The 14,803-nt window shown below is 46.8% G+C and overlaps 1 protein-coding gene across 1 annotated transcript in view; it reads left to right on the forward strand.

The window, feature by feature from the left end:
- GIPC3 (GIPC PDZ domain containing family member 3) overlaps positions 1–14,803 on the forward strand; it is a 496,711-nt gene that overhangs the window by 184,551 nt on the left and 297,357 nt on the right. Inside the window, exon 4 of the mRNA XM_040419835.1 lies at positions 6,908–7,020. Coding sequence (XP_040275769.1) covers positions 6,908–7,020 — 113 coding nt within the window. The remainder of the gene's footprint in view (positions 1–6,907; positions 7,021–14,803) is intronic.

A 14,803-nucleotide genomic window follows, 5' to 3' on the forward strand; every position in this document is an offset into this window, starting at 1 on the left:
TCCTCTTTTAGTGGACGTGGATAATATTAAGGGGTGATTGGAAGAGTTCTTTAGGATTAATTTGCCGGACACTTCAAGACTGATTGTATGGGACACTATGAAAGCCTTTGTCAGAGGGTTACTTATAGCGCAGGTAAATAGAAAAAAAAGCGAAACTAGAGCTAAGGTACAGGCCCTAACACGAGTGATGGAAGTGGCTGAGGCTACATATGTAGAACAACCTATTAATAGGCACAGGGAGATATGGGTAGGGGCACAAAAAGAGCTAAATGATAGACTATTGCTTAACGCTAGAAACAAACAGTTTTTCCAGAAACAGGTTTATTATGAAGAGGGAGAAAAGACAGGGAGAATGTTGGCTATGGTATCCAGAGCACAGCGTTCTTCTAGTTATATAGCGACTCTCAAAGATGCATCTGGGGTTCAATGTAGTGCTCCGGAACAGTTACTAGGAATAATGAATGGGTTTTATTCAAACTTATATGCCTCCCGATTAATGGCATCAGACGCAGAGATTGATTCATTTCTTGCGGGTCTGCAATTGCCAACTCTTACAACTGAACAGCGAACTAAATTAGACTCCCCTATAACAGTTAATGAGTTGGAGACGGCGTTGGCGTGTATGTCCAATAATAAGGCTCCAGGAAGTGATGGGCTGCCGGTGGAGATATACAAGCGGTTTGCCTCAGTGATGCTGCCTCAGTTATTGGAAGTCTTTAAGGAGGCCAAAACGCAGAAAAAGCTGCCCCCCAGCATGACAGAGGCGACAATAGTGGTCATTCCGAAACCGGGCAAAGATATAATGGAGGCGGAGTCATATAGGCCTATTTCACTCCTCCAGGTGGATATTAAGATTCTAGCGAAGATCTTGGCAAATCGCCTGAATACGATTATATCTAAGCTTATTCATCCAGATCAGGCAGGTTTCATGCCAAGCATGTCAACGGCGGTTAACATCAGGCGCCTTTTCCTAAATATTCAGGGGCAGGCTTGCAATCCGAATGCGGCGGTCGCATCTCTCGATGCGGCCAAAGCATTCGATAGTGTGGATTGGAGGTATTTATGGAAGGTACTGCAGAAATTAGGGTTTGGCACCACCTTCATAGACTGGATCCAACTCCTGTATAAAGATCCGACAGCAAAAGTTAGAGTTAATGGTAACCTGTCAGATAGCTTTGCATTATATAGAGGGACAAGACAGGGCTGTCCTCTATCACCTCTATTATTTGCAATTGCAGTCGAACCATTAGCGGAAGCTATCAGGACTTCTGAGAAGATTAAGGGTTTTATGTATGGTTCCCTAACAGAGAAAGTAGCCTTGTATGCAGACGACTTGTTACTATTTCTAGATAACTGGACGGTGTCTCTTCCTGCGGCAATGGAGGTGATAGATAGGTTTGGGAAGATGTCAGGTTTGTGTATTAACTGGACAAAATCTGTGCTGATGCCTCTGAGGAAAGATAATAGCCAGGCTAGATCGAATGTTGAGGGTTTACAGATTGTTCAGTCTTTCAAATATCTAGGTATTCAAATTTCCTGTAATGATTCAGATTTTGAGAGGCTGAATATCACCCCTTTGCTGCAAAAGTTTAAGCAGAAGGTAAATGCATGGATAAAACTGCCGTTGTCATTGATAGGTAGAACTAACCTGATCAAAATGATACTAATGCCCCAGTTGTTATACACTGCGTGCAGAATTATTAGGCAAATGAGTATTTTGACCACATCATCCTCTTTATGCATGTTGTCTTACTCCAAGCTGTATAGGCTCGAAAGCCTACTACCAATTAAGCATATTAGGTGATGTGCATCTCTGTAATGAGAAGGGGTGTGGTCTAATGACATCAACACCCTATATTAGGTGTGCATAATTATTAGGCAACTTCCTTTCCTTTGGCAAAATGGGTCAAAAGAAGGACTTGACAGGCTCAGAAAAGTCAAAAATAGTGAGATATCTTGCAGAGGGATGCAGCACTCTTAAAATGGCAAAGCTTCTGAAGCGTGATCATCGAACAATCAAGCGTTTCATTCAAAATAGTCAACAGGGTCGCAAGAAGCGTGTGGAAAAACCAAGGCGCAAAATAACTGCCCATGAACTGAGAAAAGTCAAGCGTGCAGCTGCCAAGATGCCACTTGCCACCAGTTTGGCCATATTTCAGAGCTGCAACATCACTGGAGTGCCCAAAAGCACAAGGTGTGCAATACTCAGAGACATGGCCAAGGTAAGAAAGGCTGAAAGACGACCACCACTGAACAAGACACACAAGCTGAAACGTCAAGACTGGGCCAAGAAATATCTCAAGACTGATTTTTCTAAGGTTTTATGGACTGATGAAATGAGAGTGAGTCTTGATGGGCCAGATGGATGGGCCCGTGGCTGGATTGGTAAAGGGCAGAGAGCTCCAGTCCGACTCAGACGCCAGCAAGGTGGAGGTGGAGTACTGGTTTGGGCTGGTATCATCAAAGATGAGCTTGTGGGGCATTTTCGGGTTGAGGATGGAGTCAAGCTCAACTCCCAGTCCTACTGCCAGTTTCTGGAAGACACCTTCTTCAAGCAGTGGTACAGGAAGAAGTCTGCATCCTTCAAGAAAAACATGATTTTCATGCAGGACAATGCTCCATCACACGCGTCCAAGTACTCCACAGCGTGGCTGGCAAGAAAGGGTATAAAAGAAGAAAATCTAATGACATGGCCTCCTTGTTCACCTGATCTGAACCCCATTGAGAACCTGTGGTCCATCATCAAATGTGAGATTTACAAGGAGGGAAAACAGTACACCTCTCTGAACAGTGTCTGGGAGGCTGTGGATGCTGCTGCACGCAATGTTGATGGTGAACAGATCAAAACACTGACAGAATCCATGGATGGCAGGCTTTTGAGTGTCCTTGCAAAGAAAGGTGGCTATATTGGTCACTGATTTGTTTTTGTTTTGTTTTTGAATGTCAGAAATGTATATTTGTGAATGTTGAGATGTTATATTGGTTTCACTGGTAAAAATAAATAATTGAAATGGGTATATATTTGTTTTTTGTTAAGTTGCCTAATAATTATGCACAGTAATAGTCACCTGCACACACAGATATCCCCCTAAAATAGCTAAAACTAAAAACAAACTAAAAACTACTTCCAAAAATATTCAGCTTTGATATTAATGAGTTTTTTGGGTTCATTGAGAACATGGTTGTTGTTCAATAATAAAATTAATCCTCAAAAATACAACTTGCCTAATAATTCTGCACTCCCTGTACATATTGCATAACGCCCCAGTGTGGATACCTCTAAGAATCTTCTATGTGGTAAATGCAATATTTAGAGACCTTATCTGGAAGAAGGGCGTACCACGAATTAAGTTGGCGACTTTATGTAGGCCTAAGACCAATGGGGGGCTGGGAGTTCCGGATCCGTGGATGTATTATTTGGCGGCACAATTACAGCATATGAGAGGATGGGAGTCGACGGAGGGCCTGAGCACAGCTGGCAAAATTATTCAGGTACTGGTGGGGAGTAACAACTTGAGGGCATCTCTGGAGGATGGCACATTTCATAAAAAGGGTAGTACGCATAAAATACTGCGATCCATACATAATACACGGTGGAAAGCCAGGGAGGTTATAGGCATAAAAGGGTATTCGGATCTTACTCATATCTGGCCGAATTTCATGTATAGGGAGGTGGACAAAGTTGATGGAATACGGGTGTGGGAGGCAAAGGGACTTAAATATATGAAGCAGTTGTTTGAGAATAATATCCTTAAGGAATTCAGTAAATTACAGCAGGAATTTGGGCTACCGAGGTCCCAATTTTACTTATACCTACAACTCAGACATGCATTGCGTGCCCAAGGACAGATAGAGGAGGTAAGTCCTGCACAGAAAAATTTAGTAATAGATTTGGTAAAGACGAGTGGGGGCACAACGGGGGTCATTTCATTGAATTATGCTTGCCTTATGGAAGCACAGTTTAAAAAGCAAGATTTTCCACTATATGAGAAATGGAGGAAGGATGCTACTAAGGTGGCGGTAAGCGAAGCTCATAGGGTATCTCAGCTCCTGTTAGTGCATCGGGTATATAGAACACCAGTAATACTAAAAAAGATAGGGTACAGAATGGACGACTGTTGCCCAAGATGTGATGTGGCGAACGCTGATCTTATTCACCTAATGTGGAATTGCCCCAGATTAAGGAGGTACTGGAAGGGAGTAGAGGAGATATTAAAGAATGTATTTGAAATTAGACTAAGTATGACAATTGTGACTTGTATTTTGGGGTGTGTGGAATTGTCGGAGGAAATGGCGGAGAAAAGACTGGCTATCCTTCGAGTGTTGTACCAGGCGAGAAAGGTAATAGCATTTCACTGGTTGGATAGACAGCCGCCAACAGTGAATGAGCTGGAGAACAAGGTACATTCACTGATACGCCTTGAACAATTTGTTTATTGTAAAAGGAATAGTCTAAAAAAATTTGAAAAAATCTGGTCTCTCTGGATCCAACACTATAATATTCAGGTGTGAGAGGGTGTATGGAGGTATGAGTGGGCCAATACGTAGGGATGATAAAAGGAGAATAAGGAACAAATCTAGGCAGATTTAGATATAAAGCCATCCTAGGAGGTGTCTATATAAAATATAAAATATATATGTACAAAATACCATGTTTGTATGAAGTCCTCTACACAACTGCTGTATACCATTGCTCAGATGTATATGCCTACATGCAAAGACGTATAATCCTGTGTCGAGCTTTATGTCATGATTTAATTGACATGCCGAACTGAATTTTTCATTATCTTGGAACTTTGATATATTGCTTTTGCCTTGAAAGGGACTGTTGGGAGGGTGGGAGGGGGGGGGGGGGGGGGGGATTAGATGTATGTACATCTTTTGTTTTGAAAAATTGCTAATTAAAATTATCTGATTAAAAAAAAAAAGAAATTGCTAAAACGGAAATTAAAGGGGTTTCTTAGATTCAAATACTGATGGTCCATTCTTAGGATAGGTCATCATTATAAAATTGTTGGGGGTCTAACTCTCAGCAACCTTGCCGATCAGCTGTTTGTTTGACAGGCTGTGCTGCTACCTCCTCACAGCATACCAACCAGAAGGCCATGCATTGTATAGCGACTGTGCTTCGTATTACAGTGAAATCCTATTCACTTGAATGGGACTGAGCCAGTGGCATAACTACCGGGGAAGCAGGGGAAGTGGCTGCTTCAGGGTCCGGGCTGACAAGGGGCCCGGGGCCCGACAGCGTGTCAGTCAAGTTAAATTTTTTTTATTTATATGTAAATTACCTTCCTATCGTGCCCAAGAGGTTGTCACTCCGGCCGTTTGTGCCCAGCCGTGCCCATTATCGCCAAGCCCACCACCGCCCCGCTGTTAATTATTCACTGCTGTCCTCGTCTTTTTTTTTTTCTAAGTGCGCCGTAGTCTTGCGCATGCGCTGATGTTACTCATGTCCGGGCCCATGCGGTGTCCTGGCAGCAGCCTAAAGTAGTGTAATCACGCATGTGCTAGCTTTCTCCGCTTTCTGGTGCATGCTCGATAACATTACTTGAGGCTGCTGCCAGGACACCGCACGGGCCCACACGTGAGTAACATCGGCACATGCGCGAGACTACGGCACACTTAGAAAAAAAAAAGACGAGGACAGCAGTGAATAAATGATAGCGGGACGGCACTGGCCTTGGCGATAATGGACACAGCTGGGCACAAACGGCCAGAGGGACAGCCCTTTGGGCACGTTAGGAAGGTAATTTGCATATAAATAAAAAAGATTTTTATCAAAAATAAAAAGGACAGGTGGGGGTAAAAATAGTATATAAAAAATTGGCCGGGGGCTGGGGGGGTCCATAAAAAAAATTTGCTGTGGGGCCCAGGCACTTCTAGTTACGCCCCTGGACTGAGCTGCACAAAGGTCTTGTGACTAATGGACGTGACATTACAGGCCAAGGAAGAAGCCACAGCACTAAGGGCTCTTTCACACTTGCGTTGTCCGGATCCGGCGTGTACTCCACTTGCCGGAATTACACTCCGGATCCGGAAAAACGCAAGTGTACTGAAAGCATTTGAAGACGGAACCGTCTTCCAAATGCTTTCAGTGTTACTATGGCACCCAGGACGCTATTAAAGTCCTGGTTGCCCTAGTAGGAGCGGGGAGCGGGGGAGCGGTATACTTACAGTCCGTGCGGCTCCTGGGGCGCTCCAGAATGACGTCAGAGCGCCCCATGCGCATGGATGACGTGATCCATGCGCTTGGGGCGCCCTGACGTCACTCTGGAGCGCCCCGGGAGCCGCACGGACTGTAAGTATACTGCTCCCCGCTACACTTTACCATGGCTGCCAGGACTTTAGCGTCCCGGCAGTCATGGTAACCATTCAGAAATGCGCCGAAACGACGTTTAGCTTAAGGCCGGATCCGGATCAATGCCTTTCAATGGGCATTAATTCCGAATCCGGCCTTGCGGCAAGTGTTCCGGTTTTTTGTCCGGAGCAAAAAGCGCAGCATGCTGCGGTATTTTCTCCGGCCAAAAAACGTTCCGTTCCGGAACTGAAGACATCCTGATGCATCCTGAACGTATTTCACTCCATTCAGAATGCATTAGGATAATCCTGATCAGGATTCTTCCGGCATAGAGCCCCGACGACCGAACTCTATGCCGGAAGACAAGAACGCAAGTGTGAAAGAGCCCTAACCTGAGTGTGGTGCCCTCATCAACAATTGATCAGTGGAGGTGCTGGAAGTCAGACCCCACTGATCAATATTTAAATTCTGGATAATCCTTTTAAACAGACATTCATTACCTATTTAAGATGGAGACTTGATAATGTTATGAATGTTATATAATGTCAAATCTTAAAACACAATTATGGCTGCTGGTTAAAATTTGCTATTATTGTGTTCTCCTAGATATGATTGGGCAAAGAGGCAAACCCAATAAATGTGCCAGTGAAGGGAAAATGTCCGATGGGAAAGAAACTCTCCGGCTCAGAAATAAGGGCATGGCTACTTTGGAAGAACAGGTAAGACATTCCTAGAAATGTTGATCAAATTGATATTTTATAGTTGATAATGTGAAGTAGAAATGCCATTTGTATAACATTTGTGAATTAATCAAATCTAGTTTTGTTCCTTGGTATTTTCTGAGAAAAAAACATGTAAAAAATAAAAAAAAGACTGATCTTGCCTTAATCTTTTTTTTTGTAGCTTTTTAAAGGTATATTTTTTTTTGATGTTTTTGCCCATATAGTGTGTTTTAGCACTTAGGATTTTAAAGGCAGTTTTTGTATACTTGACTTTTTTTTTATAGGAAAGTAATCCCCTTGTGATGTCACTTTCTCCGTAAAAGCATTAAAATACTAATACACAAGTCTTTTTGAAGATGCAAAAAAACTAAACACAATGGGGGCCTATGGGAGAAAAAACACCAGACCCAGAGCATGTTATGATTTTTTTTTTAAATGCCATTGTCCCAATGAGCCTCAGAGAAGAAAAACACCTCTACAAATAAAACATTTTTCCTGGGTGTAATATTACCCTAGAGTTGCATACAACATCTGAAAATGGCTTTTTCCCACTTAAAAAGGCTGATAAAACATCAGCAAAAAATGCACCAAAAACTGCAAAAGCCCTCAAAAACACCAGAAAGAAAATTTCTGACACAAACAATTGCTATAGCTAAAATGATCTACTGCTGGCTGCCAAAGTGTTTTTCACGAATGCATTGCAGATAGAGCTGTGCTACATTTTTAAGTCTAAGGGGCCCCTTTTACATGAGCAAGTCCCATACATTGGACTCGCAGCGTGTGTCAGGAAAAACTCCCGTCCTGAACTACGGAGCACTGCCGCGGTTGCATAGCATTATATTGATTTATGATGCTATGTAACACTTAGGCCCCTTGCACATGGGCATCACAGATTTGGTCCGGATGCGTTGCGGGCGCATTGTGGGAAACCCGTGCGAGTGCGCATGCAATTTTTTTAGTTTTGTCTACGATTGCGTTGCGTTGTTCAGTTTTTTTCACGTGAGTGCAAAGCTTTTTAATGCGTTTTGCACGCGCGTGATAAAAAACTGAATGTGGTACCCAGACCCGAACCCGGACTTCTTCACTGAAGTTTAAGTTTAGGGCTCGGTGTTCCTTAGATTTTAATATTTTCCATTATAACATGGTTATAATGGAAAATAATAGCATTCTTTAATACAGAATGCTAAGTGAAATGTCCATTAAGGGTTAAAAAATAATAAAAAAATTACTTACCTCATCCACTTGAACGCGCAGCCGTTATCATCTTCTTTCTTCTTCTTGCAGGACCTGCAAAAGGACTTGCGCTGATGTCATTGCGCTCACCACGTGGTGAGCGAGGTGACGTCGGCGCAGGTCCTGCTGAATGAAGATAGAAGTTCCAGCATTATGTCAGTGTTATCAAATATATTCCAGAGCTCTAAGGGTTACATAGCATCATAAATCAATATAATGCTATGCGACCCCAGCAGTGCTGGTATGGCAGGACGGGTGCTATTGCATACCCACACTGCGTGTCCAGAGCATGGGACCTGCTCATCTGAAAGGGGCCTAAGGGTTGTGTCAACAATTTACTGCTACAACTGTTTGGGCTGTTGGGCTGTTGTAGCAGTCCATTGCGGGAATCACGCTCCGTGTGTGAGTGTGATCCACCGCTCTGGACTTGCAGGAGCGCACAGCATTGTCATGATTTATAATCAGGGCCGGATTAACGTAGGGGCTGATGGAGCTGCAGCTCCAGGGTCTACCATAAAATAGGCCCATCCGCCAGCCAAAAGGCCGTCGGGAGCGGCCCGCGCTAAAAGTCCTGTGTTGTCAGCTGTCACATAGAGCACAGACAATGCAGAGACGCTCACCTCACGCTGGCAGCAGGGAGCCTGAGGGAGGGACTTGGGAGGAGCGTAATATGATCCTAGAGTGGAAGCTGCTTCTGCCAGCCCCTCCCCTCCCCGCCCACCAACCAATCAGAGCTGAGGCAAGGCAAGCACTAGCAGCTCTGAGTCGTCTGTACAAGGAGTCTAAGGGCTCTTTCACACCTGCGTTCTTGTCTTCCGGCATAGAGTTCCGTCGTCGGGGCTCTATGCCGGAAGAATCCTGATCAGGATTATCCTAAAGTGAGGCCGGACTAAAAGCGGAGCTAAAGGGAGGCCAGCATGACGCTGGTTTGGTTGGCGAGGAGTCAGGCGGTGGAAGGGTTAATTAGGTTTGCAGCCGGGAGATGGAGGGGTTGCCGGGGTAACAAAAGGGGGTGTGGTGAGGGGTATACAGGGAGTGCAGAATTATTAGGCAAGTTGTATTTTTGAGGATTAATTTTATTATTGAACAACAACCATGTTCTCAATGAACCCAAAAAACTCATTAATATCAAAGCTGAATATTTTTGGAAGTAGTTTTTAGTTTGTTTTTAGTTTTAGCTATTTTAGGGGGATATCTGTGTGTGCAGGTGACTGTTACTGTGCATAATTATTAGGCAACTTAACAAAAAACAAATATATACCCATTTCAATTATTTATTTTTACCAGTGAAACCAATATAACATCTCAACATTCACAAATATACATTTCTGACATTCAAAAACAAAACAAAAACAAATCAGTGACCAATATAGCCACCTTTCTTTGCAAGGACACTCAAAAGCCTGCCATCCATGGATTCTGTCAGTGTTTTGATCTGTTCACCATCAACATTGCGTGCAGCAGCAACCACAGCCTCCCAGACACTGTTCAGAGAGGTGTACTGTTTTCCCTCCTTGTAAATCTCACATTTGATGATGGACCACAGGTTCTCAATGGGGTTCAGATCAGGTGAACAAGGAGGCCATGTCATTAGATTTTCTTCTTTTATACCCTTTCTTGCCAGCCACGCTGTGGAGTACTTGGACGCGTGTGATGGAGCATTGTCCTGCATGAAAATCATGTTTTTCTTGAAGGATGCAAACTTCTTCCTGTACCACTGCTTGAAGAAGGTGTCTTCCAGAAACTGGCAGTAGGACTGGGAGTTGAGCTTGACTCCATCCTCAACCCGAAAAGGCCCCACAAGCTCATCTTTGATGATACCAGCCCAAACCAGTACTCCACCTCCACCTTGCTGGCGTCTGAGTCGGACTGGAGCTCTCTGCCCTTTACCAATCCAGCCACGGGCCCATCCATCTGGCCCATCAAGACTCACTCTCATTTCATCAGTCCATAAAACCTTAGAAAAATCAGTCTTGAGATATTTCTTGGCCCAGTCTTGACGTTTCAGCTTGTGTGTCTTGTTCAGTGGTGGTCGTCTTTCAGCCTTTCTTACCTTGGCCATGTCTCTGAGTATTGCACACCTTGTGCTTTTGGGCACTCCAGTGATGTTGCAGCTCTGAAATATGGCCAAACTGGTGGCAAGTGGCATCTTGGCAGCTGCACGCTTGACTTTTCTCAGTTCATGGGCAGTTATTTTGCGCCTTGGTTTTTCCACACGCTTCTTGCGACCCTGTTGACTATTTTGAATGAAACGCTTGATTGTTCGATGATCACGCTTCAGAAGCTTTGCAATTTTAAGAGTGCTGCATCCCTCTGCAAGATATCTCACTATTTTTGACTTTTCTGAGCCTGTCAAGTCCTTCTTTTGACCCATTTTGCCAAAGGAAAGGAAGTTGCCTAATAATTATGCACACCTAATATAGGGTGTTGATGTCATTAGACCACACCCCTTCTCATTACAGAGATGCACATCACCTAATATGCTTAATTGGTAGTAGGCTTTCGAGCCTATACAGCTTGGAGTAAGACAACATGCATAAAGAGGATGATGTGGTCAAAATACTCATTTGCCTAATAATTCTGCACGCAGTGTATATAGTATGGGGGAAGAGGGGTTCGGGGTGCCATTTTGTTTGGGCGGTTTAGCCAACTGACGTACCTGACTCCTCACCATGTCAGTGGAAGAAATGCTGGCGCAGATCAGGATGGAGGCGGAAGCCCGGGGACCCGACTGGTTGAGGGAGCAGTTAGGAGGCCTGCTTCAGGGACCCCCAGTGGCGGCGGTGATTCCTGAGGTCGGGGCTAGACGGCCGCGGCGGGCCCGACCGCCGGCGCGCTTAAGCCCGGATGAAACCCCACGGGTCAGACGCCGATTGCGGAGCCCCTCCGGGGACCCTTCACGGCGGGGAGCGGCGCAGCAGGCTTCAGTCAGGCGTCCCCGCCGTGGGAGGAATCCAGTGCAGCGGCGGGCCCATGAGCAGAGCGGGGATGTAACCCCCCTCCCCCCGCTCTCTGCAGCAGCGTCGGCCGGATCCGGACCAGGGTCTGCGGTTTCCCCCAGTGTGTCCGATTCTGGGGGGGCCGCTCAGCGTGGGAGAGGGTCCGCAGTCGTACGGGCTGTGCAGGAGGCTCCCCAGGATTTGCACAGGCCCCATGCTTCCAGTGATTTCGGAGATGGCCACGCCCCCCATTTGACTGTTGCCATGCCAGGCAGAAGCTGGAGGGATGCTGAGGGAGAAGTAACAGTGCGGCCTGAAGACAGATGCAGCGCGGCAAGTACATCTGCGGAACGTCCTGTTGGTGAAATGGAGCGTCTGGATGCCGGATTAGCGGCGGCGGGATTCACAGCACCCGCGCGCCCTGGTGAGATATCATGGGGTCCCTTTTTGTCTTTACTGGGCTGTCCGGGGGGCGTCGGGGGTGCAGGACGGCCAGAGGAGGTGGGTAGGAGCCTGGGTAAGATCTTGGGTGGAGTAGCTGGGTGGTTGTCGGGGGTCGGGGCGGGAGGAGCATCGCCGCTGCCGGCTTGGGGTGTGGGGCCTGGGGCCAGGGGGACGGACACGGGGGCGAGTTCGATGTCAGTGGGGTCGGCGTCAGTGCAAACTCAGGCTGGGGGTGAGGAGGATAGGCCGAGAGTGGATGACGGTGCACGGGGTGAGATGTACGTGTGTTTTGAGGGTCCTTTAGGGGCGCACTTAAAACAGGAGGTTAGGGAACGGATCTGGAGGGGGGAGTATGTGGAAATATTTTCCCTGCTCCCGTTGGAAAGGTTTCAGCTAGATAAGGTAAGGAAGGATGAGGGTAAAAAAGAGGAGGATGAGAAGCGGCGCTACCGCTTGATTCCGCGTACGTTTGCTAACTAGTTGCAGGCGTTCGCAATTTTGGCTAGCGTCATTGGTGAAAAGGCGCCGGAATGTTGTTCGGCGCTGTTTTGTTATATGGACGCGATTGGGGAGGCATACCGGGTTTATGGGGGTACGGGTTGGCTCCGATATGACGAGCAATTCCGTCAGAGGAAGGCGGTCCGGCCTAACATACGGTGGGACCACAAGGATATTGGGCTGTGGTTAAGGGTAACAGCCCCGGTACGGTCTGGGCAGCCCTTTCGGGGGGAGTCGGGGGGGTCAGGTCAAGGGAATTTCGCGGCAGCTTCAGCAAGAGGGTTGTGTTTCTTGTTTAATGACGGAAACTGTAAATTTGGTGCAAAGTGTAAGTTCAAGCACGAGTGTACCAATTGTGGAGGGTCTCATGGAGCGAATCGATGCTTTAGGGGAGGTCGGCAGAGAGGGGGGGACAATGTTGGAAAAGGGTCTGACGCCGGTGCAAGTGGAAAGGATGGCACGGTTTCTAAATAGGTACCCGCGGCGGGAGGCGGCGAGGTTGCTGGCTGAAGGTTTTCGAGTGGGTTTTGTTATTCCGTCAGTTTCGGGGCAAGGGTATGGGGTGCCTAAGAATTTGAGGTCAGCTTTAGAGCATCGGGAGGTAGTTTCTGAGAAATTGGCCAAGGAAGTGATGTTGGGTAGAATGGCGGGGCCGTTTCCCGTTCCGCCGTTGGTGAACCTGAGGGTGTCACCGTTAGGGGTGGTTCCCAAGAAAGAGCCGAATAAGTTTCGGCTTATTCATCACCTTTCTTTTCCAAAGGGGGCGTCGGTCAATGATGGGATAGATCCTGAATTATGTTCGGTGATTTATACGTCATTTGATGCGGCTGTGGATTGGGTACGGAAGTTGGGCCCGGGAACGTTGCTGGCAAAAATAGATATTGAGGCGGCGTTCCGTTTGTTACCGGTGCATCCGGAGAGCATGCACCTGTTGGGCTGTTGTTGGGAGGGGAGTTATTTTGTGGATAGGTGTTTGCCGATGGGGTGCTCCTTGTCGTGCGCCTATTTTGAGGCATTTAGTTCGTTTCTTGAATGGGTGATAGTTGAGGTGTCCGGTTGCTCTTCAATTATTCATTATTTAGATGATTTTTTGTGTCTAGGCCCGGCAGGTTCGGGAGTGTGTTCGTTGCTGTTGCACACGGTGCAGGCAGTTTTTGGTGAGTTCGGGGTTCCGTTGGCGGAGGGGAAGACAGAGGGGCCAGGTACTGAGTTGTGTTTTTTGGGGATTGTTATTGACACGGTGAGAATGGAATGCAGGTTGCCGGAAGATAAGTTGGTGAATTTGAGATTGGTAGTCGGTAGGGCAAAACGGGTGGCAAAAATTAGGTTGAGGGATTTACAGTCTTTGTTGGGTAAACTTAACTTTGCATGCAGGATTATGCCAATGGGGAGGATTTTTTGCAGGCGTTTGGCTCTCGCGACTGCAGGGGTTAAGTCTCCTCATCATTTTATTCGGCTGGGTAAGGAGTTACGGGGAGATCTGGAGGTGTGGGCACAGTTTTTGGAGTTGTATAACGGGAAGACGTTGGTGATGGGGGGGGTTGTGAGTAATGTTGATTTTGAGCTGTTTTCGGATGCGGCTGGGGGGGTTGGTTTTGGGGTGTACTGTCAGGGCAAATGGTGCGCGGGAAAGTGGCCGGACTCTTGGGTTGCTAAGGGTTGGGTCAGGAATTTGGCGTTGCTGGAACTGTTTCCAATTGTAGTGGCGGTGGTGCTGTGGGGGGAAAAATTTGCGAACAAAAAAGTGCGGTTCCATTGTGACAATATGGGAGTGGTGCAAGCAATTAATAGTCTTTCCGCGTCATCTCCGCCGGTTGTGAAGCTGTTGCAGTTTTTAGTGCTTAAATGTTTGTCCATCAATGCTTGGATTGTGGCGGTCCATGTTCCGGGAGTTTCTAACTGTATTGCGGATGCCCTTTCTCGTTTTCAGTTGGATCGGTTTCATCAGCTGGTTCCGGAGGCGGAGGCCGAGGGGTTGGATTGTCCAGCATGTCTGTGGGAAATCTTGGAGGAACGGTAATGGGGCTGGTTCGGGCTTCCTTGTGTCCTGGCACCTGGGCTGCGTATGGTAAGGCATGGGAGGATTGGGAAAGTTGGTGTGTGCAGTTAGGTTTACAGGAAGGGGACTGGGAGATGGCGTTATTGTTATTTTTGGGTCACATTAGGGAGGAAGGTTGGTCTGTTGCACGGCTGAATAGGTGTGTGGCAGGGTTGGCCTTTGGGTTTCGGTTGAGGGGTTATTTGGATTTTACAAAAACATTTTCGGTGAGACAACTATTGAAGGGGTGGAGGAGGGAAAAACGGGTGGAGGATGCTAGAAGACCAGTGTCTTTTCAGTTGTTGATTGATATGGGGGCTCAGTTGGAGGCAGTTTGCAGGTCTAGATGGGAGGTTTGCTTATTTAAAGCGGCTTTTTCTTTAGCTTTTTTTGGGGCATTTCGGTTAGGGGAATTGGTAAGCAGTAGTGTATCGAGGGCAGGGGGTTTGCGGTTGGAGGATGTGGATTTGTATGTGGATCGGGTGGAAATACGTATACGGAAGTCGAAAACGGACTGTGAGGGCAGGGGAAGGCGGTTGTCTCTGTTTGAGGTTCCGGGATGTCCGCTTTGTCCGATCAGGTGTTTGCGGGAGTACGCTGGGGGGAGGGGCATAGGTATTGAGCCTTT

Source organism: Bufo bufo, chromosome 2 (assembly GCF_905171765.1).
Source record: "Bufo bufo chromosome 2, aBufBuf1.1, whole genome shotgun sequence".
NCBI classification, from domain to species: Eukaryota; Metazoa; Chordata; class Amphibia; order Anura; family Bufonidae; genus Bufo; species Bufo bufo.